Raw genomic sequence first — 25,606 nt, forward strand, 5'->3', positions numbered from 1 at the left:
GAGGCTTCGAGGCTAATGCTTTAAGGGCAGGAAGGAAACCAATAGGTTACCTGAGGTCTACAAATGTATCAAAGGCTCAATTCACATAAGCAACTTGTTGGAAATACGGATGCAAATACCATAAGATCCAACTGGAAGAACTGAAAGTGATTGCCTCTTTCGGGGGGAGAATCTGGGGTGGGGGAAGTAAGGTGGGTTAGGGGTTTGCTCTTTTTCTTTATAAGCCATCTAGAACTATTTAACCTAGATCTGTAGAATTTTGGTAAAGAATAATCTTTTTACGTGAAAAAACCATAGTGGCAAGCATTAAATATACAGTTATTTATGAGAGACTAAATGAGGGCTAAAGCGGGGAAGAACATGTAGGTTATATGCTCTGCAGTGTAAAAATAGCACAACTACTTTAAATGAGAAAAGATAGAGAGTGAATACACAAAAAATAAAAGGAATTGTTAACTTCTCAATAATGACATGGATATGGTATTATTAGTATGCCATTCTGAGATGGTTGTGCATATATTACAGAAGAAACATATGAATAATTGTAGACTATCCCAATTCTATCATCTCCTTTGCCCCCTGAGAACCAGGACTTTTAGTATGGAATCAAAGTATAAGTATCGATATAATATAGAACAGTCTCAATTTTAGTTGGAGATATCCACTAGATCTGCCTACCAAAAGACCTAGTTTTGCCCACTGAATGATGACCAACTCAGTAGCAATGACAACGAAGCTTCCCGGGGCCCAGACTGTGTTCTTGAGATACCATTTCCCATTAAAAGAAGAAGGACTTTTAGAAAAAAAAAAAAAAAAAATACTGATTCCAGGACTGAGCAGGAAAGGTAGAAGATGAGTTTGGAATACTTTGACATAGCTGATATCAAGGAAGTTATCAAAGACTACCCATTTCATGTCAGAAGGATTCAGGAGCCAACCTAAGAGGCTCCTACCAGTTAAAGATCAGTGAGTTCAAATTTGAAGTGAACTTAAAACCATCAAATATTTTTAAATTGTGAATTCATCTTGGTATTTTTAAAAGTTAATTGATCGCTTTTGATAGATAAGAGGAAACAGATTTATTATCTTGAAAATAAGGGGGGAAAAAAACAAACATTTATTCTGCCATTCCTATATGACCTAAACCACTGAATAACCAAATAATGTGAGAGGAAGCATTTATTTATAAAAAATGTTCCAACTAGTAACTGCAAAAGTAATGATGGAATTAGAATATTACAGTTTTACAACTCCCAGTGAATTAATGGATCTAGGCGTTGAGCATCAATGACTCCTAACAACATAAAAAGAGAAACAAAGCAGATATAATGTGTCTCCTGATAAAAGAACACATGACCCCTAGTCTTGCCAAAGGGATTGAACCAGAATCTTATAAAGCCCCTGCACCTAGCTTACAATTTTCAGGAAATACAAAAGACGGAGGAACATGCTAAATCCTACCATGAGCATGAAATCAGCAAATTCAGACTGTGGGAAGCTTTACAGGTCAAACAACCCAGATGCTTCCATAAATAAATTGTAGTTTAAAAACTATAGGAGGAAGGCCTATATGTTAAAAGTGAATTGAGATTGAAATTTTTAAATGGGTATAACTAAACTGTAAGGTCCAAGGATGCACATAAGTGAAAAAACCCAAGCAATTCCTTATGAAAATAATTCTTGGGGCCTGGGTAGCTCAGTGGGTTAAGCCCCTGCCTTTGGCCCAAGTCATGATCTCAGGATCCTGGGATTGAGCCCCACATTGGGCTCTCTGCTCAGCAGGGAGCCTGCTTCCCCCTCTCTCTGCCTGCCTCTCTGCCTACTTGTGATCTCTCTCTGTCAAATAAATAAATCTTTTAAAAAAAGAAAATAATTCTTTGTAATTATTTATATAATAATTTATAGTTTATAAAAATTGTAATTCCTACAAAGAATTATTCTTTATAAAGATAAAACTCAGAGTAGCGGCTACTTTTGGAGGGATGACAGGGATTATGTCTAGGATGGGGCATATAGAGGAGTTTCTGGGGTGCCTGGAAAAATCCATCTTTCTTGACCTGGGTAGTGGTTACAAGGGTGTTTGCCTGATTATAATTCATTAAGTTACACGTTCACTTTGTGTGGTTTTCTTTTCTTTTTTTTTTTAACAGCTTTATTTTATTTTATTTTTGGAGATTTTATCTACTTATTTGACAGAGAGAGAGAGAGAGATCACAAGTAGGCAGAGAGGCAGAGAGAGAGGAGGAAGCAGGCTCCCTACTGAGCAGAGAGCCCGATGCGGGGCTCGATCCCAGGACCCTGGGATCATGACCTGGGCGGAAGGCAGAGGCTTTAACCCACTGAGCCGTTCAGGTGCCCCCACTTTGTGTGGTTTTCTGTATCTGTATATAATAAAAACAAAAGGTTAAAAGAGAATGAAGGAGAATCCTGTTAAGAAAGAAGTCTAATAAAGAAGGTTAAGTGGAAAAAAAACAGAATTATATTTACTCTATGGTCCAATTTTTTATGAAAAGTAGGGAAGTGGGCATATATACCCTCTGAACAGTCAACCAAGTTTAATAGTTATTACCTTAACAGGGATCGATATTTTATAATTTCTTTGAAGTGTTTGACATATTGATTAATAGGGGAAAATCTAATAAATGATATATACATTGATACGTATATATGCACACATACACACATGCAAATACAGTTTTACTTTTTACTTTGAAATTATTTCAAGTTCACAAAAGAGTTCCTTATAAAATATAAAGAAATCCTGTACATCCTTGACCCAGATTCATATTCATATTCCTTTTGGCTCATTTGCTCACTTTCTCTATTTGATAATTAGTTACAAATATCATGTCCCTTTACCTATGAAAGCACTTCCAAGTATTCCCTAAAAATCAATGATATATATACATATTTAATTTTTTAATATGGAGTGAATATGTAAGTATTAGTCTTGAAAACATGCAGGGATTTTATGTCAAATTAGATAAAGTGTGTGAAAATGCTATTTTAAGCTGCAAAGAATCATTATAAAAAAAAAAATGGATGTCTTGGGGCACCTGGGTGGCTCAGTGGGTTAAGCCTCTGCCTTAGGCTCAGGTCATGATCTCAGGGTCCTGGGATCAAGCCCCGAGTTGGGCTCTCTGCTCAGCAGGGAGCCTGCTTCCTTTCTCTATCTCTCTCTCTGCCTGCCTCTCTGCCTACCTACGATCTCTGTCAGATAAATTTAAAAAAAAATTTTTTTTTAATGGATGTCTTTTCCACTTGATATGCCTTAAGGTAATTGGTTGCTTCTATCTGAAGTTTAAAGAAATGTACCATTATCAGAGTATATCTCTGATAACACAACAATGAAGAAACAGCCAAAAATTGCAATCATTTTCAGTATTTGCTCTAAGCTTATTTGTAGTTTAATCTTAAATTCTTTTTTTAAAACTGCTAAATTCTTAATTACTCATTAATTTTAGGGAAATCAGACATGAAGTTCTAGAGGGTGGCAGAAATTTGAAGAATGCTCCCATGTCTCTATCAAATCAGCTACAATGTGAGAAATTAACAGGAGCACCTGGCCTGGGGTTTTTTTTTTTTTTTTTTTTTCTTTTCTTTGTTAGAGGTGCTCAAACCCAATGCAAGTTATGTACAGAGGGCTATAAGTAAATAAAATCTGGTTTCCTAAAACACACACACACACACACACAGACACACACCCCAAGACTTCATTTGGAAGATTTTGAAACACAATTTGTGGACTCCTATCAGCTTTTTATAAAGAAGAACGAAACCTTCTTTAGATAGTGTGTAGATTCAAAATCCCCATAGTGCTTTTCAAGATTTTGACATATCTGGGTTTGGTCTATTTTTGTGCAGAATGAGAGTATCTTGCCAGAAAATATAGGGCCTGTTTCCATACTTTGTACTAAATTAAGCTGCAATTGCACACTGAAATTATTTGACAAGTCAGTCAATTCTAAAAGCACAGTAATGAAAATACTAGTTTCCAAAATGTTTAGACAAAAAACTGTCACCCTGAGACACCTGAACTCTGACCACGTACTGAAAAAACTGTTCCCTGGGTTTGCATTTATAAATAAGGAGAATTAGCTCCTGGGCAGGCACTGGAAGAAGACTTCCCGACGCCATCCTTCCTTCATCGTGAAAATAAAGCTCTTTTTCTTTAGAATTGACTGTTTGGGATTGCAGACAAGACGCAGTCCTGTTACGGACTGGAACACAGAGGGAATGAGATGCGTTGGAGTTTCATGGAATCCGAGAGGGCTCCCTTGTGGAAGGGTGTGAGGTGAAGTTCAGGGATGCTTGAAGGAGAGGGTGCTTCTCCACTAGGTAGAAGCAGTCATGGTACCCCCGTCTGCCCGCAGGTGAGCGAGATGGAAGTGAACGGGCAGTTTGAGTCGGTGTGCGAATCGGTGTTCAGCGAGCTGGAGTCGCAGGCGGTGGAGGCGCTGGACCTGCCGGTGCCCGGCTGTTTCCGCATGCGGAGCCACAGCTACGTGCGGGCCATCGAGAAGGGCTGCTCCCAGGATGACGAGTGCGTGTCCCTGCGGTCCTCCTCCCCACCGCGCACCACCACCACCGTGAGGACCATTCAGAGCAGCACCGGTGAGTGAGCAGGGCACCTATCCCCCACTGGGGCTGCCATGAGCCTGGCCTCCCAGCCCCGGGCTACAGAATGTCCCAAAAGACTACACACGGTGTCCTCCTCGCTGTTATCACACAATTGCCAGGAACGTAATGCCACCCATGCCCTACAAAGAATGGTTGTGCCTCCCTGCCTGCCTCTGTCCCCTGGCTTTGGCCACATGCACATTCCTCTCAGCCTCCATCTCTGGCATCAATAGAGAAACTTCAACTACAGCACCAAAGGGGGGAGGGTCTTTCCCAGATCCCCACAAGGCATCCTAGCAGCCAGCAAACTCATCCCATCAGCTCCTGCTGGCCACAGTCAGGCTCTTTTTGGGGTGATCCTTAGGCAAGTGGGTTCCCCTAACTACTGAGCATCACACCGTGAGAATGCCTTTTTTTTTTTTAATTCCAAGATATCCACAAAATGACTATCCCAAAAGACCAGAAATATCACTGTTAAGAAAATAGGGAAGAAACGGATGATCCAGATAGATTAATTGAGCATCTTATGAGTTTTCTTTCATTATAACAAAGACAGATTTCATTATTTTAAAACCTTCTCTCATATGTATAGAGCTCCTCCTTTTCCCTCTAAAGTGCAGTCAGGTTTATGCAGTTAAACTGTATTTTTATCAGATTTTAAGCAGAGAGGCACAGAAGAGCCTCACTGGTTTCCATGACACTGAAACCTGCACGGGAATATAGCCATGGGTTAGATATGACAATGTGTGTGTTGGCGGGGTTTTTTCCATATTTATAACATTTGGGTCCAAGAAGAAAATCTCCTCCATCTTAACTAGGCTTAACTGTATGATTGATTTCAGTGTAACCCCAATGCAGAGTAGTTCTACAAGAAGATCATCAAACCTCGAGTCATGGTAAATAAATTAATCAGAAGGAAAAGTCTGTGCCAGAATACCACAGTATTCAGTGTTACTTCTAGGGCATCAAATGCCAGAAATGATCCTTCAGCCTAGAACTTTTACAGCCATGAGAAGTAATAGGTCCTCAAACCGGAGTTAAAATCCTACTAACTAGAGATACGGAATTGAGGTAGCAATTTGTAAGAAACCATGAGAGGTTAAACATGAGGAGTTCACCTCTGACCAATGCAAACTAAGGTATCAGGATCTAGAGAGCCCACAGGCTCCATGGCTCTGCAGGGAACTCAGCCACACAGTGGATGCCCACTCTGGCTCACCAAGAAATTCCGCAAGAACACCCACAGATGAAGTTAACAAGTAAAAATTTTCAGTCATCCATGGGCATATTTCTGTGTGTGTTTATGTTCATGCAGTGAGTGTAATTTGAAGACCTGCCCTGTGCCTACAGCACATCACTGTGTCTCTCACTGTTCCCCATTTGCACCACGCCCACCCCGCCCTTTCTCAGTGTCTAGTCTACTGCTTGCTCTAACAGTCTTGCCACCTGCCAGCTGTTTTCCTGTGCTGAAATCGCTCGTTACATACACAGTACGTGCATCCTTGCCTAGGAGTGTGAGGGGAAGGAAAAGGGCCAATGGCTGACTCCTTCCCCCTCAAGGAGCAATGCTGGGGATAAAGTGGCAAGAGACTTCAGAAGGCTTTTTTCTGCTCACCTCTCAGAGGATTTGTGCTTTTGTCAGTGGAGACAATTTACTTACACCTCCCACATCCGTCCTCACCCTTGAGCTGTGCTCTTCACCCCACACAACAGGATGTCTGACCTTTCTGAGACCTTTCCCAGATACTCAGAGAGGTTCCTGGAGTTCAAACAATAGGACTGCTAGAGGAAACTCAGGGTGCCTGTTAAATCTGAATTTCAGATAGTCAATAATTTTGTAATGGGAGTGTATCTCAAAGTTGCATGGGGCATACTTATGCTAGAAAATGATTTGTCTTGTTTGGAGTATTTGCTAAATCAGACAAGCCTACCAGAGAAGGGGAGTAGAATCTGGGAGGGTGTGCTGTGTTGCTCCTTTTAGAATATCCATTGACTGGTGGGTCTTCAGCTGGGGACCTTATGAGGGAGAACACCCCAAAACAGAGAGAGGTAAATGAAAATACCAGAGGTGATTACACCATTCCTTCTTGGGCTCCATGTGATTCATCAATAAGTACTGGGCTGCATCCACCTGCCGGCAGCTCTCAGGGTGGGAAAGCTCCATGCTTGGCTGTAGCTACAGGGGCTCAGAGGCAGGGAGATGTGACCTGTTCCTCCCCCGAGGAGTGGGAAAGCATAAAATACCAGATTTTTGCACAGGACAACTGGTGATGTCACCCTTCATCACACTAAACATTATGACTGATGATCTCTACAGTCACAGAAAAATTAACAAGTTAAGGACTAAACAATGGTACTAGCTTCTAAGTAAGCCCAACAGACATTTTACGAATGTGACCCTAAGAATTCTAATATCACCTTGCAGTTTCTCTATGCCACAGATTTGTTCTTCTAAAAAGTCATCATTTTATGATATAATAAGGTTCTCCATTCATTCTACCCCTCCCATTACTCCTGTGTGCTCTTCTCCCTTTCACACACACACTTTTCCTTTTCTCTCCCATGATCTCAGTACTATCATATTAATTTTCTTCTACTGGTTTCCTTCTTACATTGAATCAAATAGAATTTCCTGTAGAAAACACAGAAAATCTACTTTCTCATGGGACCTACTAATTTTTGAAAGGATGTGCTCATTTGGGGAAATCAGGAAACTACTTTGCTCTAATTTTAACCATTTCCCCCATGTACACAGGTCAGATTTGCACCCGTGTTCAGTAGGATGTGATGTCGATTCCTCCTTCTCCTTCTTTTCCTGTGCTCATTATTCTCGGATACTCACCACCAATTCTTTTTCCTAAACTTCCTTTTGCCTGGAAAAAGTTCTTCGGTTTTGTCAACTGCAGTTATTACTATAATTTTTTTCTCCACAACAATGCACATGCTGAGTCTTTGATTTTTGTGTCTGTCTGTTCTAACTATTCAGATTTGCAACACAATATATTAAGCTTTTCTCTTCCAGCCTTCTGCATTCTCTATATTAGCAACATGAAATGACAAACAAAAATCCACAAGTGTCTTACCATGGTGAGATTGTCATGAGGATGGGCTCAGCTCTAAGTGGCCCTAACAATCCCCGAGCGACCTGAGCAAGAATGGTAACTCGTCCCAGAAAATCAGGGCAAAGTAGGAACTGAGTTAGAGAGTGACTTACAGTTATGCTTCTTTTGCTTTATTGACCTGTTGGCTTATGTAACTATCATAGAATCTTATATTCTCTCGCCTGTAATCTGCTCCCAGCACTCAAGATCTCCCCATCTAATATGTGACAAGCTTTTATATAAAGCCACCGTACCCAAGACTATTAAGCTAGGATTAGAGATACTGTAGGAAAATACAATTTAACAGTAGAGCAATTAACCTCGGACTGTGAGAAAACAAGCACACTTACCTCAGTTGCCTGAATATTTTAGATAAAAGTAGAACTAGGTGCTGAAAATAAAGCCACACATCTACCTCAGGGTAGTGGTTAAAATAATACTCAATTATTGTATGGTTTCACTTATTTGTGGAACATAAGGAATAACACAGAGGACATTAGGAGAAGGAAAGGAAAAGTGAAGGGGGGGAAATCAGAGAGGGAGACGAACCACGAGACACTGTGGACTCCGAGAAACAAACTGAGGTTTTAGAGTGGAGGGGAGTTGGGGGATGGGTGAGCCCAGTGGTGGGTATTGGAGCACTGGTGTTATTCGCAAACAATGAATCATGGAACACTATATCAGAAACTAATGATGTACTGTATGGTGACTAACGTAACACAATAAAAAATTTTAAAAAATAAAATACTCTGACAGAAATAGGCAAACTATCATGATATAGAATTCTGGCTTTTTAAGAAAAGCATTCATCTTGAAATTACATGCTTTTCAAAGCAGCTTTATGTAACAATAACATAAATTGATAAAAGAGTAAGTAGGTTCATTTGCCACACTGTGGCTCTTAAAGTCTGGCGTATGTGCTCTGCTTTTTTTTTTTTTTTTTTTTTTTTTAATTAGGGAAAGCCTTAAAAGTTGACAGAGTTGAACTGATTTTTTCCTTCAAGAAGCCCCCAGAAGGGAACTTGGGTGGCTCAGTCTTTTGAGCAGATGCTTTTGGCTCCGTTCGTGATCCCAGGGTCCTGGGATTGAGCCCCACATAGGGCTCCTTGCTCGGCAGGGAGTCTGCTTCTCCCTTTGCCTCTCCCCCTGCTTGTGCTTGTTCTCTCTCCCCCTATGTCAAATAAGTAAATAAAATCTGGAGGGAGGAGAGAGGGAGAGAGGGAAGGAAGGAAGGGAATTGTAAACAAAAAAGTTAAAAAAAAAAAAATTTTTTTTAAGGCCTCCAGAAAGGTCAATGAGGCCAGGTTAAAGAATCCCCCCAGGCCAACAGCAAGTGTCCCCCAGCCAGGGAATCAGCACAGTGTGCCCTCCTGGGTGTGGCTTGGGGCCACAGTGAAACTAATATTTATACCTTTTTTGAATGAGATTATATTTTCTCTTAAATTGAGACATGCTCTTCTATAATCCTACTTCACAGTCTATCATTGCTGTCAACTCTGACCCACCCACTCAAGTTTTTGCTCAGTTTAGCAAAAGCAGGTACCCTTTGATCAGCTGAGGTCGGGGCTCAGGTTCCAAGAGTTCTTCCACTGGCTTGAGTCTTCACCCCCAATCACCCACCCCATCCAGGACCCCGTCCAGGTACTTTCATGTACCCTACCTTCATGCCCTTTCAGTCCCATACACCCTGCTTCCCACCCACCCCCAATAACAACAAAAATCTTTAACACACAAGATCGTGAGCAGAATAACATTAAGGCAATAATTTACATTTGTAATACGCATAGTAGGGATTCAATAATGGAGGAAGAAAGGGGAGAGGAAATGCAAAAAAAATACTTGCTTTTATTGTGATATAACTGACATATTACATTGTGTACGTTTAAGATGTGCTACCTGTCAATTTGACACGTTTCTATATTGGGATGTGATTACAGCATCACATTAGCTAACACCTCAAGTCACTTAATTATCATTTGTCTTTTGTGATGAAAACATTTAAGATCTAGTCTTTTAGCAACTTTGAAGTATCTAATACAGTATTGTAGACTATAATCACGATGCTATGCATCAGATCTCCACAACTTATTCATCTTCTAACTGCAAGTTTATGCTTTTGACCAATATCTCAATTCCCCCACCCCCCTCAGCCCCTGTAGCCACTATTCTACATTTACCACTAGTTCAGCTTTTTCAGACTCCACATATACATGATATCATATAGTATTTGTCTTTATGTGACTTATTTGACTTAGCATAATGTCCTCAAGGTCCCATCCATGTTGTCAAAATGCCAGGATTTCTTTCTTTCTCGTGGCTGAATAATATGCTACTATAATATATAAACCACATCTTCTTCATCCATTGATGGACTTAGGTTGCTTCCATATCGTGGCTACTATTAATAACAAACAGCAGAAAAATACTTATATACCTCACAAACTGCATGTTTCATGATTGGATAATCAAGATAACTTTCCTAGGAAATAGCATCGCTATTAAAACAAGCTGAATCATAAAACATTAGCAGAAAAAACTTCTACATCATCTAGTCCAGAGGTCTGCAAACTACCATCTATGGGCCAAATCCAGCCCTCCACCTATTTTTATAAAATTTTATTGGCACAAAGCCACTCTCATTAGTTTACACATGGCCTGTGGCTGCTTTCACTCTTTAACAGTAGACCTGAGCAGTTGTTGCAGAAAGCCAAAAATATTTACTATCTGAGCCTTTACTGAAAAAGGTTACCACGCCTGATCTAATCCCCTGTCCCCCATTTTAAGATAAGAAAACTAAGGTGGGCTTCTGTCTGGACACAAAGTCAAAATAAAACCCCCAATGCCCCAGCCATAGCCTTTTGCTTGTTTGGGTCCCAGCTCTTGAAGTTATTTATTGCATGATTGTAAGGTTATCTGAACTCATTTTCTTTACATGTGAAATGAAATTAGAGTGCTGCTTCTCTTGCCAGTGTTAATGACTACTTTTGGAGCATCCTTAGAGTTCGGAGAAAGCACACTTCTATTACGACGCACTAATTCAATAAATAGGTTGTTTTTATAAAGCGGTGAGAGAAAGGTTCAGAAGTCCAAGGGGACAGACAACAGCCAGAAATGTTTTGAACAAAGGGCCTTTCTTTTCTAGTCAAGATAAGATCAAGAAGTAAATATTCAGATATTGCCTTGTTCCTCTGCTAATGAGGTTCCCTTCCTTGAATTTCTCCAACCATCCAAATAAAACTGTAATCCAGCCACTTACCCCCATCTGAGGAGGCTTTAAAAGAAAAAAAAAAAAAAGGCATGATTTGTAGCACAACTTATGCCTTTTACAAGGTTACTTGTCTGGTTTTTATATCTGAGAAAATGGACAGTGGTAACTTTCCAAAGCATTTTGGCTATAACCTTCCTTATCTTCTGTGGGACACTTGAGTTGGAATTCCTCTGTATTCTAGTAGAAATATTATGAAATCGTAAGATGCAAAAGTCTTATTAGATAGAGAAAGAAATAAAGTCTGAAGAACTTCTTAGGCTTTCATCTCCTCTAGTTGTTTCACTGTATAGAAATCACCTCTCAGGGGCGCCTGGCGGGCTCAGCGGGTTAAGCAGCTGCCTTCAGCTCAGATCATGATCTCAGGGTCCTGGGATCAAGCTCTGCACACAGAGAGGAGTCAGGATTTGTCTCTTCTTCTCCCTCTGCCCCTCCCCCTGCTTGTGCACTCTCTTTCGCCCTTTCTCTCTCAAATAAATAAAATCTTTGTTTAAAAAATCACCTCTCAGGTATAGAGTGGCAAACTTCAAGTTCCTGTGCCCTGTAGACAGTCCTGAAGGCCACCTTTGCCCATATGAGGGGCTGTCACATGACCAATCATGAAGGGGCTCCAAGGTTTTCTTGCCATAAGGGTTAATGTGAAGTTCGAATCAATAAGGAAGTAATAAATCAATAAGGATGATTATGAAATCATCAATAAGTATTATGTAAATTATACATTGAAATGCCTTTATCCTGGCTTTGATTTTAGATCTCTCAATCTGGCTTACTTCATTAACAATGATAACAGCTAACCTTTCAGCACTTACTATTTGATAAGCATTTTGACCCAGCTGCATAGACTCTCTTGTGTAATCCTAATGAATATTCTAGGACACATAGGTAATATATTATCATTCTCATCATACAAAAAAAAAATTGAGGCTTAATGAAGTTTATACAACTTAAGGCCCTACTGCTAGTAAATTACAGAGCAGACTCTGAAATTCTCTTTACTGATCCATGAATGTTTAGTATAGTATATCTTAAAATAATTTAATACAAACCTGTCTGATCTAGAAGCTCTTTTTCTTTTTTTTCTTTTTTTAATTTACATATAATGTATTATTTGTTTTAGGGGTACAGGTCTGTGATTCGTCAGTCTTACACAATTCGCAGCACTCACCAGAGCACATACCCTCCCCAGTGTCCATCACCCAGCCATCCTATCCCTACCCTCCCACCCCCCAGCAACCCTCAGTTTGTTTCCTGAGATTAAGAGTCTCTTACGGTTTGTCTCCCTTTCTGGTTTCATCTTATTGCACTTTTCCCTCCCTTCCCCTATGATCCTCTGTCTTATTTCTCAAATTCCTCATATCAGTGAGATTATATGATAATTGTCTTTCTCTGATCAACTTATTTCACTCAGCATAATACCCTCTAGTTCCATCCATGTCACTGCAAATGACAAGGTTTTGTTTTTTGATGGCTGCATAGTATCCCATTATATATATACATACACACATATACACACGCACACACACACACACACCCCACATATATATATTCATATATATTTCACATCTTCTTTATTCATTCATCTATTAAGGGACATCTGGGCTCTCTCCATAGTTTGGCTATTGTGGACATTGTTGCTATAAACATTGGGGTGCATGTGCCCCTTCGGATCACTACATCTGTATCTTTGGGGTAAACACCCAGTAGTGCAATTGCTGGGTCATAGGGTAGCTCTATTTTTAATGTCTTGAGGAACCTCTGTACTGTTTTCCAGAGTGGCTGCACCAGCTTGCATTCCCACAAACGGTATAGGAGGGTTCCCCTTTCTCCACATCCTTGCCACACCTGTCGTTTCCTGACTTGTTAATTTGAGCCATTCTGACTGGTGTGAGGTGGTATCTCACTGTGGTTTTGTTTTGTATAAGAAGCTCTCTTCTTTCATGCTCTCTTCCCACAAATTTTTATTTAGCTTCTGCCATGTTTGAAACCTATGTTTTCCTTAGATTTTTCTTTAAAAAAAAAAAATCCCTTTAAAAAAAGTTTTGTTCATGTATTATTGACATGGTTTTTCATGTTGGTTTGTGTAAATGTGAAACACCTGTTTAAAGTTAAAGATGTAGGAAAAAAAATAAAGTTAAAGATGTAGGGGTGCCTGGGTGGCTCATTTCGTTGATCGGCAGGCTTCGGCTCAGGTCATGGTCCCGGGGTCCTGGAATCAAGTCCTGCATCGGGCTCCCTGCTCAGTGGGGAGCCTGCATCTCTCTCCACCTGCTGCTCCCCCTGCTTATGTGCTCTCTTTCTCTCTGACAAATAAATAAATAAAACTTTTTTTAAAAATAAATAAAGATGTAAAAAAAAATAGGAGAGGTGACTGAAGACAGCAGCATAGGAATTCCTGAGCTCATCTCCTCCCACGGACATAACAAATGTACAAGTACATATGGAGAAGTACCCTCTGGGAAAGACAGAATAACTACCTGAACAAGCTCCTCCACAACAAAGTATAAAAATGCTGTCAAGACCAGTTGGAGAGGCAGAGATGCAATCCTGTGAAAATCCCAGCCCTAGTGCAGCTAGGGCTAGATCTCACAAATATTGAACTTCTCCCTGAGGAGCAAGGGGTTTGTGCTCCACACCAGGCATCCCAACCCTTGGGTCCTGTGCTGAAGAGATGAGCCCCCCAAAGTCTGGTTTTTAAAATGAATGGGGTACACATTCAGGAAAGCCATTAGGCTGTAGGGAATGGAGACTCCACTCTTGAAGGGTTCACATACAGACTCCTTCACCCCAGGATCCAGCACAGAAGCAGCAGTTCATAAACCAACCACACAGTATAGGAAGGAAATTTATTTGCTATTCTTAAAGCACCTGCTAGAAAAACAGGAGCCTGCTGGGACTCTCTCCAGGGACAGAGATGTTGGCAGCACCATTTTTGGTATTCTCCCTCTCTCCTGCAAGCATGGGCAGTGGCAGAAGCCATTTTTTCACTCTCCCTCTAGCCTGCTAGCTCTAACAGATGTGTCCCATCCTTGCACAACCCTCCACCACGACCACATCTAAGCCAGTCAGTGGAGAGCCCTGGCCCTGAGCACTAGTCCAGCACAGCGCTGCCATAGTTGCTCAGGGCATGCACCGCAAAGAGGGGACATCCCTTCAGCACACTCCAGTGGCTGGATTGCCTTTTGGGCCCTATGGATCTGAAACAATTGGAGAAACAGGCAGGCTTCCACCCCAGGGCGCTGCACCAGCAGTAGACTGAAACACACCCCCAGTCCTCCTGTGAAAAAGGCTTATCTACTTGACCTGCAGCTTCAGCCTAACAGGCATACTTCCAGTTTTTCACACATCTAGAAACTATGGAAGTGCTCTCAGGGAATAAAAACTGAGGAATACCATCTTTGAGCTCTCACTTGGCCTTGCTACAGCTTACTAATACCTCCGAGAAAGAAGTGCATACACTCACTTAGAGTCCATAATTTTCAACTGTCACTAAGGGGACACCTCCAGATCACTGGGTCTGGAGGCCAGCAGGGTTTATGATTGATGACCCACAGGACTGTATATATTTGCCTAACTTAAAATCTGCTGCCTAAGGGTCTAGTCCAATCAGCCTAAAACTAGGTATTGACTGAAATACCTCCCTCTGGAACACTCACAGATCTTGGCACACCCTCAACAACTAGGCCTTTCAAGAAAAAAGGCTGCTTAGACAATCACAAATTTTCTAGAGACAGCCAGGAGCTAGAGCAAGGTTATAGATGGGGTTTATCTCCTACACAAGGCCACTCCTGTAAGACTGAGGGAGAGAGCTGTTTCACCTAATACACAGTAACAAACAGAGCTTCAAGCAAAATTAGGAGACAGGGAAATATGTTCCAAATCAAATAACAAGATAAAATCTCAGAAAAACATTAATGAAATGGAGAGAATTAATATTACCTAAGAAAGAGTTCAGAGTAATGTTCATAAAGATGCTCACCAAACTGAGGAAAAGAATGGGTGAACACAACAAAGAGATAGAAATATAAGAAAGTACTAAACAAGTCACAAAATGAAGACCACAATAACCAAACTGAAAAACACACTAGAGAGGTTTAACAACAGACTAGATTAAGCACAAGATAGGATCCATGAGCTAAAAGACAGGGCAATGGAACTCACCCAAACAGAATAGCAAAAAAGAAGAAACACACCAAAACGTCAAGATAGCTTAAGAGACCTATGGGACAACATCAAGTGGAATATTTGCATTATAGGGTTTCCAGACAGAGAAGAGAGAAAGGGGCAGAAAACTTATTTGAAGAAATAATGGTTGAAAATTTCCTTAATCTAGGAAAGGAAGCAGACATCCAGACCTAGGAAGCCCAAAGAGTTCTAACAAGATGAACCCAAAGGGCCCCACACCAAGGCATATTATAATTGTCAAAAGTTAAGGATAATGATATGATCTTAAAAGCAGCAACAGAAAAGCAACTTGTTATGAGCAAGGAAACCCCATAAGACCATCAGATTTCTCAGCAGAAACTTTGCAGGCCAGAGAAATGTGGCATAATATATTCAAAGTACTGAGAGGAAAAAACTTCCAACCAAGAATACTCTATCAAGCAAGGTTATCATTGAGAAGTGAAGGAAAGCTTTTCAGATGAACAAAAATTAAAGGAGTTAATGATGAATTTTAAAAGGAGCACTTTAAGTTGAAAAAGGAGGCACTAATTAGTAACAAGAAAAAATAATGAATGTGAAAATCTCACCAGTGAAAGTAAATATATAGTAAAGGCAGTGGGTAAAATGTTGGAGAGGTAAACCTGCTGTCAACTTAAAATAATTTGTTTTTTTATATGGGCTTTTATACATAAGCCTCATAGTAATCACAAGCATAAATCCATAATAAATACACAGAAGGTAATTAGAAAGGAATCTAAGCACTATACAAAGTCATCAAACCACAAAAGAATAAACCAAGAGAAGAAAAGAACAGAGAACTACAAAACAGGAAAAAACAATATCAGTAAGGATATATCTATCAATTATTACTTTAAATGTAAATGGACTAAATTCTCCTATTAAAAGACAGAGTGACTGAATGGATTTTTAAAAATGAGACCCATCTATATCCTGCCTACAAGCGATTCAATTCAGATGTAAGTACACACACAGACTGAAACTGAAGGGACAGAAAAAGATATTTCAAGCAAATTGAAAACAAGAAAACAGGAGTAGCTATACTGATACCAGAAAAAAAAAACAGACTTTAAAGCAAAGACTGTAATAAAAGACAAAAATGGGCATTACATAATGATGAGGGGTTCAATCCAGCAAGAAGACATAACACTCATAACTATTTAAGAACCCACCATAGGATCACTTAAATACAAAAAGCAAATACTAACAGACCTAAATGGAAAAATAGACAACCATACAATGATAGTAGGGTACTTTAATACCCCACTTACATGAATGGATAGATCAGACAGAAAATTAATAAGGAAATACCAAACTCAAAAAACACATTAGACCAAAGGGACTTAATAGATACATGCAGAACATTCCATCTAAAAGCAGAATACATATTCTTCACAAAAACATATAGAGTATTTTCCAGAATAGATCATATATTAGGCCACAAAACAAATCTCAAGAAATTTAAAAGACTGAAATCATATCAAGCATCTTTTCCAACTACAATAGGATGAAACTAAAAATCAATTACAAGAAAAAAAATGGAAAAATCAAAAATACGTGGAGTGGAGATTTTTTTCAAAATTGTGTGGAGATTAGGGGCGCCTGGGTGGCTCAGTGGGTTAGGCCTCTGCCTTCTGCTCAGGTCATGATCTCGGGGTCCTGGGATCGAGTCCCAAATCCCCTCTCTGCTCGGTGGGGAGCCTGCTTCCTCCTCTCTCTCTGCCTGCCTCTCTGCCTGCTTGTGATTTCTGTCAAATAAATAAATAAAATCTTTTAAAAAATTATGTGGAGATTAAACTACATATCACTGAACAAGCAACGGGTCACAGAAGTCAAAGAAGAAATTTAAAAATTCCATGAAACAAATGAAAATGAAAATACATTCCAAAAGCTATGGGATAGAGCAAAAGCAGTTTTAAGAGGCAAGTTCATAGTGATTTAGGCCTACCTCAAGAAACAAGAAAAATCTCAAATGAACAATCTAGCTTTATACCTAAACAGAACTAGAAAAACAAATAAATGCAAAAATAGTAGAAGGAAGGAAATAATTTTTAAAAACTGAGTCTTTTCTAAAAAGACAATAGAAAAAAAAACACAATGAAATTAAGAGCTAGTTCTTTGAAAAGATTTTTTTTTAATCAAGAAGCCTTTAACTAGACTAAGAATAGAAGTGAGAAGACTCAAATAAATAAAATCAGAAATGAAAGAAAAGTTACAACTCACACCAAAGAAATACAAAGGATCATAAGAGACTACTGTGAACAATTATACACCAAACTGGACAATCTAAAAGAAATGGATAGGGCACCTGGGTGGCTCAGTGGGTTAAAGTCTCTTCCTTTGGCTCGGGTCATGATCCCAGGGTCCTGGGATCGAGCCCCACATTGGGCTCTCTGCTCAGCAGGGAGCCTGCCTCCCCCTCTTTCTCTGCCTGCCTCTCTGCCTACTTGTGATCTCTAATAAATAAATAAAATCTTAAAAAAAATAAATAAATAAAAGAAATGGACAATTCCTAGAAACTTACAGTCTTCCGAGACTGAATCATGAAAACAACAGAAAATGTGATAAAGCCATTACTAATAAGGATATTAAATCCATTAAAAAAAAAAAAAACTCTCAACAAATGAAAGTCCAGGACCCAACAACTTCACTGGTGAATTCTACCAAACTTTCAAAGAAGATTTAATACCAAACCTGATCAAACTCTAAAAAAATGAAGAGGAGGCACCCCTTCCAAACTCATTCTATGAGTCTAGCATTACCTTGACATGAAAACCAGATAAGGACACCACAAAAAAAGAATGTTATAGACCAATACCCATAATGAATATAAATGCAAAAATCCTCAGCAAAATATTAGCAAACCAAATTCAGTATGATCAAATGGGTTTTATTTCAGGGATGCAAGGATCATTCAGTATCCACAAGTCAATCATCATGTACACCACATTAACAAAATGAAGGATAAAAAATCATATCATCTCAAATACAAAAAAAAGCATTTGACAAAATTCAACATTCATTTATGATTAAAGAAAAAAAAAAAACTTTCAACAATGAGGGTAGAGAAGGAACATACCTCACATAATAAAGGCCATATATGACAAGCCTAAAGCTAACATCATACCCAATGGGGAAAAGCTGAAACTTTTCCCTTGAGATCAGGATTATGCCCACTCTTGCCACTTCTTTCAATATAGTAGTGGAAGTCCTAGCCCAAGCAATTAAGCAGAGGGGGGAAAGGCATCCATTTTGGAAAGAAAGAAGTAAAACTGTCACTATTTGCAGACAATATGATTTTACATATAGAGAAGTAACCCTAGGGGAGCCTGGGTGGCTCAGTCAGTTAAGCATCTGCCTTCAACTCAGGTCATGATCCCAGAGTCCTGGGATGGAGCTCCACATCAGGCTCTCTGCTCGGCAGGGAGCATGCTTCTCCCTCTCCCTCTGCCTGCTGCACCCCTGTTTGTGCGCTTTTGTGCTCCCTCTCTCTTTCTCTCCCTCTGTGAAATAAATAAATAAGATCTTAAAAAAAAAAAAAATCCTAAAGTAGTCCTAAAGACTCACCAAAAAATGAAAAATGGATTCAGTTAGTTGGAGAATATAAAAATCAATATACAAAAATAGGTTGCACTTGTGTACACTAACAAACTATTACTAACAATTGTAATTTTTATAATTACATCAAAAAGAATAAAATACCTAAGAATAAAGTTAACCGAGGTGAAAGTCCTGGACTCTGAAAACTATAAGACACTGATGAAAGCAACCGAAGAAGATACAAGTAACAGGAGATATTCCAGGCTAGTGGATTGCAAAAATTAATATTGTTAAAGTGTCCCTATTACCCAAAGCAATCTATAGATTTAGTACAATCCGTATGGAATTTCCAATGGCATTTTTTCTCAGAAACAGAACAATCCTAAAATTTGTATGGAACAACAAGAGATCCCAAATAGCCAAAGTAAACTTAAGAAAGAAGAACAAAGCTGGAGGCATTATGCTACCTGATTTCGAACTATACTACAAAGCTATGGTAATCAAAACAGTATGGTGTCAGCATTGGAACAGAATAGAGAGCCCAGAAATAAATCCATGTATATGTAGTCAGTTAATGTATTATATTCATATAGTTTAACAAAAGAGGCAAGAACATAGAGTGGGGAAAGGACAGACTCTAATAAATGGTGCTGGGAAAACTGAACAGCCACATGTAAAAGAATGAAACTATACTACTATCTTATACCATATGCAAATATTAACTCAAAATGTATTAAAGATTCAAATGCAAGATAAGAAATCATGAAACATCTAGAAGATAAGCTCCCTGATCTTGGTCTTAGTAATATCTTTCAGAATATGATTCTAGAAACAGTAACAAAAGCAAAAATGAACAAATGGGACTATCAAGTTAAAAAAAAGTTTCTGTACAACTAAGGAAACCATCAACAAAATAAAAAGGCAACCTACTGAGTGGGAGAAAATATTTGCAAATCACATATCTAAATAAATGGTTAATTTCCAAAATATGTTTTAAAAACTCATATAACTCAGTAACAAGGGGAAAAATCCAGTTTAAAAATGAGCAAATAATCTGAATAGACCATTTCCTAAAGAAGACATATAGACAGCCAACAAGTATATGAAAAGATGTTCACCATCACTAATTATCAGGGAAATTCAAATCAAAACCACAATGAGCTATCACCTCACACCTGTCAGAATGGCTATTATTAATAAGACAACAAGTGTTGGCAGGATGTGGAGGAAAGGAACCATTGTGTACTGTTGGTAGGAAAGTAAGTTGATGCAACTACCTTGGAAAACAGTAGAGAGGTTCCCCCTAAGTTAAAAATAAAACTACTACATCATCCAACAATTCTAAGTATTTATCTAAAGAAAACAAAAATAGTAATTTGAAAAGATATATGCACCTCTGAGTTCATTGCAGCATTATTTATAATGAACCACATGTGCACACACACAGTGGAACACTTCTCAGCTATAAAAAAATGAATTAAAGTTTGCCATTTGCAACAACATGAATGGACCTTGAGAGTATTACACTCAGTGAAAAAAGCCAGAAAGAAAAAGACAAATATGATTTCACCTGTAACTGAAATTAAAAAAAAAAAAAAAAAAAAAAAAAAAAACTCTTGGATACAGAGAACAGACTGGTGGTTGCCGGGGGCAGGAAGACTGGTGCGTCAATGAATGGGTGAAAGAGACTAACATGTACAAGCTCCCAGTTGTAAGTCAGGAGGTAATGTAGAACATAGGGACTATAGTCAATAACACTGGGTCGCAAATTCGAAAAGTTACTGAGAAAGTAAATTTTGAAAGTTCTCATCACACACAAAAAAAAAAAAAAAAAAAAAAAAAAGATGTAAAGGAAGTAGCAATTAAAATGGATAATGTCCGGGCGCCTGGGTGGCTCAGTGGGTTGGGCCGCTGCCTTCGGCTCAGGTCATGATCTCAGGGTCCTGGGATCGAGTCCCGCATCGGGCTCTCTGCTCGGCAGGGAGCCTGCTTCCCTCTCTCTCTCTCTGCCTGCCTCTGTCTACTTGTGATCTCTCTCTGTCAAATAAATAAATAAAATCTTAAAAAAAAATTAAATTAAATTAAAAAATAAATAAATAAAATGGATAATGTCCAACTCTTGATTTCAGTTCAGGTCATGATCTCAGAGTGTTGGGAGATGGAGCTCCATGTCAGGATGGGTGTGAAGCCTGCTTAAGATTCGCCTTCTTTCTACCCTCTGTCCCTCTCCTCTTCCCTCTCTAAAAATGAATGAATGAATGCATGAATGAAATGGATAGAGAAAAAGCCTAAGAAAAATATTCTGGGTTAAAAATCCCATATTATGCTTTGTCATTTTGACATTATGACAGATTTAGAAGATCAAATATTCAATCTCTTGATCTAATTCTAGTGTTGTCAGACAGCACTGAATAGAAGAAAGAACTTTTGCCAACTTGTGTAAACTGCTCTACGAACTGAGTAGGTGGTAAATTCTGTGCTGAGGCTGATAAAATGAGAAGAGGTGGTATTTTTCTGCTTAGCCTAACAGTTATATGTCAATTTTATCTCAGTAAAGCTGGACAGAAGTACTACAACAATGTAATCCTGATCTGACTGGTCTTTTGAATGAATTGTCATTATTGGCAACTCAGTTACAAAGGGCAGTCAGAAAACACAATTTAAAAAATTGGATTCCTCTAAAATGAGTATTTATGAAATGGGAAATTTCTCAAAAAAATTAATGACACGACAATGTAGAACCTAACAATGCACTTCTTTATCTTTAGTTATAAAACAGTGTCCATGGAGGTATATTAATGAAATTGCCATTTTTAAAAGCCTTTATAATAGTCCAGAGTTTTCTGATCCAATTCATATTAAACTTTAACAAATATAGCAACATAATAGCTATTGAAAACCGTATTGTAATTAATGCTGACAGCCTAATGACCTACACAGTCATTTTGGTGGCATTATTTAGCTCCAGGTGGTAAATCTAAGAGCAGAGGGGCTTTTTTGTTGTTGTTGTTTGTTTGATTGATTTGACAGAGAAAGAGAGATCACAAGTAGGCAGAGAGGCAGGCAAAGAGAGAAGAAGGGAAACAGGCTCCCTGCTGAGCAGAGTGCCCCAGGCAGGGCTCCATCCCAGGACCCTGAGATCATGACCTGGGCGGAAGACAGAGGCTTAATCCACTGAGCCACCGGGGCGCCCCCAGGAGGAGAGGTTTTATGTTTCTCTATTACTCTTGCTACTGCAATTCAGTCAAGCTTTCAGTACAACCTATAAATGCTACCAAGTGTCTTTATTTAGAAACAGATCAAAATGAATAGTACCATGACTTTACTATATTGGCAAATAAGAAACAATCTTATATACATTGTAATGATGAGCCAATGATGAGCCAGTGAGCCAATGATTGTGTACCTATTAGCATTCTGAAAGCTCTCTTTGCCATCTGCTGGTGTCTTACTGACAAATTCTACCAACACATAAGTAACCGGTAGGAAAAAAAATGCAAAAAAGAAAAATTATCAGTGTTTGAGAATTCTAATAACCTTTCATTTAACTTAAAGAAGAAACTAACTAGTCTAAATTATCTCAAAGAGTGTGAAAAACTCAAAATTTAGTTTTTATCCTTATAATATGTTATGGTTTTATGGTTTCAGGGGATACATAATTACTAAAATTAACTTTGCTTAGCCAATTTCATATATTACATACACTGACAAGAGCTGTGACCAAGACAGAAATTCGTTAATTTCTGGATAGGACTGTCATCCTGTCTCTTAAAGGCCAACCTTGAATTTCTTTTCCAGCTGATATTCTTATTCTGTCACATATTTTTCCCACAATTTTTAAAATTTAAGGAAAATTGATGCATCCACATCATCTGCTGCTTTGCTTCTGAAAAACTTCTCTCTTCCGAAATGTTGATTATGGCCAAATAATCATAATCAGACAGTTCGTATCATTTTCAAAGAACTTCTTTCTATCAGCATTTTTAACTTTTTATAGATTTACAAGAAATTACAAAGATAGTACAAAGAAGTCTCTTACATACTCCTCACACAGTTTCCCCCCAATAGTTACATCTTACATAACTATAATACAATATCAAAACCAGGAAACTGCCATTGGTGCAATACATGGATAGTTCATATTTTATCACCAGTAGATTCCTGCCATCACTGTAAAAGACACAGAACTATTCCACAACCACCAAGATCTACAGTTGTCCACGTTTTATCAGTTTGAGGAATAAAAACTTTACTCCCTTCTGGTACCTTTGCCCTCTCCCATTTATAATATAATCATCTTAAATAGTTTACTCACAGACATTGTAGTCATATCCCACAATGTTATACTTTGTGCTTCAAATGTCAAACATAATTTAGGAAATTTCAGAGGAGAGGGAAAGTCAATTGTAGTTACCCTATTATTTTGTCAAACTGCCCAATTTGAGAAATTGTCAGCCATTATTTATGACTGTTTTTTTCATTCCCGCCTCCCTTCTCCCATTTTTCTGGGACTGCAGGGACACAGTAGCCATGATTCCAATGAGTGATCTGAGCAGGGTGGTTTCCTTAGAAGAGGATGTGGGTAGGCAGGTACGGTTACACAAAAACAATTGTGTGTGTGTGTTGCCCCACCTAATGTGACCCAACTTTCACAAACAGGAGACAATCTAAAGTTACATTTAGCTACTACATCCTGTATGTAGTGCCTCTTATCAGTATCAGAGTCCATTATCTTCTTTCCTAATCCTGTCCAAGTATTATTTCTCACCACTCAGCAATTTACAGGCTAAATTATATACTCCTTTAAAATACCTGAGTACTCAAAACAAAAACTCAACAATCTTGATTTAGAAAAGGAAAAAAACAAAGAATCCTCAAGGACATCCGTACCCATTGTCCTTCAAATAATCTAGGATGACTTCATTGGCAGATCAAGTCACAGATGACCTTTAATATAGTACAACTTGTCTTAAATAATGCTAATACCAGACATTCTGTTTCTAGAGCTTATGGAATTGCCTTGTGTTTGTCAGATGGCTGCCATATCAAGTTTTACTGATGATGCATTTATCATATTCCATTAAATAAAAAGAATGTTGATAAATCCAGGTAAAATTCACACAAAATAACTTTCTTTTTAAAAAAATTACTTTTAGAAAGAAAGAGAGAACAAGCAGGAAGAAAGGCAGAGGAAAGGAAGAGAATCTCGAGCAGACTCCCTCCTAAGTGTGGTGCCCAAAGCAGATTCGATCTCAACCACTGAGATCATGAACTGAGCCAAAACCAAGGTCATGACTGAGCCACCCAGGTGCCCCACAAAGTAACCTTCTTTTCACTTAAGAATTAGTTACTTGAAATACAACTATCAGAAAAAGAAAGAAACTCAAAGCCCTTAATATTTCCTAAATTGCTTAAATCAAAAAGAATAAAAGCTCTTGACTTCAGCCAAGTAGCTGTCTTGAAGTCTCTACTACTCTTATACAAGATCTGTTAGTACCTTAAGTGACCCAAACAATGGGTTAAAGAGAGTTTAAATGCCACTTAATTTATAGCTTTGCAATGTTTTGGCCATTAGCCATTGAAACACAAACCTCCAGTTCTCACACAGGAAGAATTGTGTCATGAATATTTGTTGATAATTGATTGATAAATGAGAATGCTGGATTGCCTCAGGAAATTTTCTGCCTCAATTAATGCTTAAATTTCTGGGATGATTCTAACACCTCCACAGAAGCAGAAAGTTCTTTTCTTTTTTCTCATCCACCTGAAAATAAACCACTTCATTTTACAGAGAGTGGGACAGTCACATGTCTCCCCTATACCATCTTGAGAAATGAAGTTTCAATAATTTCTTATTTGAGGAAAGACAGTAAAAATCAAGGATGGTGGTAAACATTAACTTCTACTAGTAAAGGCCTCCACTTTATTCTCTGGCTGTTCATCACACTTTGTGTTCTTTCTCCCCGCACCTTCCAGCCGAAGTCGCACAGAGGTTACATCCCTACCTTTCTCTTCTTGTGTCTGTAAATAAGGAAATCATGCTAATTGTCTTGACGTGGTCTCAGGGCTCTGTTTAATCTGTGAATATCTGAGTAAGAGGACTTTAAGGACTGCTTATCACATTTCTGCCATGACTATTTATAACACGAGAAAACTTAGGATGTATATCAAAATTTGGTGGGCTTTGGGGTTTGTTTTGCTTTGTTTTGTTGGGGGGAGTTGCTTTCTCCTAAAATGCATCATAAAAAAAAAAAAAAAAAAAAACCATCATATTCTTCATCCCCAGAATCACTGGAGTATTATGAAAGGCCAGAAAAAATACTGACAAGCTCTTAAGCTGCTGGAAACCAGGATCCCTTCCTATTTTGAATCCCCATTTAAGACCCAAAACAGCAAAACTCCTTTCCTTGAACCCATCCAACTGTGTGTTAACATGTCTACAAACATTTCAAATGTTCTTTTTTTTTCTTTTTTTACTTCTAATTCCCTTCCATGAAACTATTCCTCAGAAATAACCTGAGGCAGAAAAGCTTACAAACAAAGATGGGGCCCATGGCGTTATTTAGGATGGTGAAGGAGTTCACCTACCTTTGTGGGTGCTGAGTGTCTGCCGGTAGAGGGAAGGTCAAATGGCGGAGCCTCCACTTCAATGGAATTCTTGAGCCAACTGTAAAAATTGTATTTAGAAAGAGTTTAAAATAATACAGAGGGAGAGAACTTCTGATATTATATTAAGCTAAAAAAAAATCTATGGCACCTTGAAGCCCTCTTCAAAATTGTGTATGTGTGTATGTACACCCAAACATATACACATTATTTAGAACTATGTCAAGAAATTGTTCCCGGGTCGGGGGGGGGGGGGGGACATGGGTCTGAAACAGAAAGGAAATTTAGGGGAATG

The 25,606-nt window shown here is 38.7% G+C and overlaps 1 protein-coding gene across 6 annotated transcripts in view; it reads left to right on the top strand.

Annotated features, from left to right (window-relative positions):
• LOC111142569 (DLG associated protein 1) overlaps window positions 1–25,606 on the top strand; it is a 328,275-nt gene that overhangs the window by 151,031 nt on the left and 151,638 nt on the right. For all 6 annotated transcript variants that reach the window (XM_022495839.1, XM_022495840.1, XM_022495842.1 and 3 more), the window contains exon 4: window positions 4,374–4,614. In XM_022495839.1, coding sequence (XP_022351547.1) covers window positions 4,374–4,614 — 241 coding nt within the window. The remainder of the gene's footprint in view (window positions 1–4,373; window positions 4,615–25,606) is intronic.

The sequence above is a fragment of the Enhydra lutris genome, unplaced genomic scaffold (genome assembly GCF_002288905.1).
Source record: "Enhydra lutris kenyoni isolate GAN:26980312 unplaced genomic scaffold, ASM228890v2 scaffoldscaffold8, whole genome shotgun sequence".
NCBI lineage: Eukaryota > Metazoa > Chordata > Mammalia > Carnivora > Mustelidae > Enhydra > Enhydra lutris.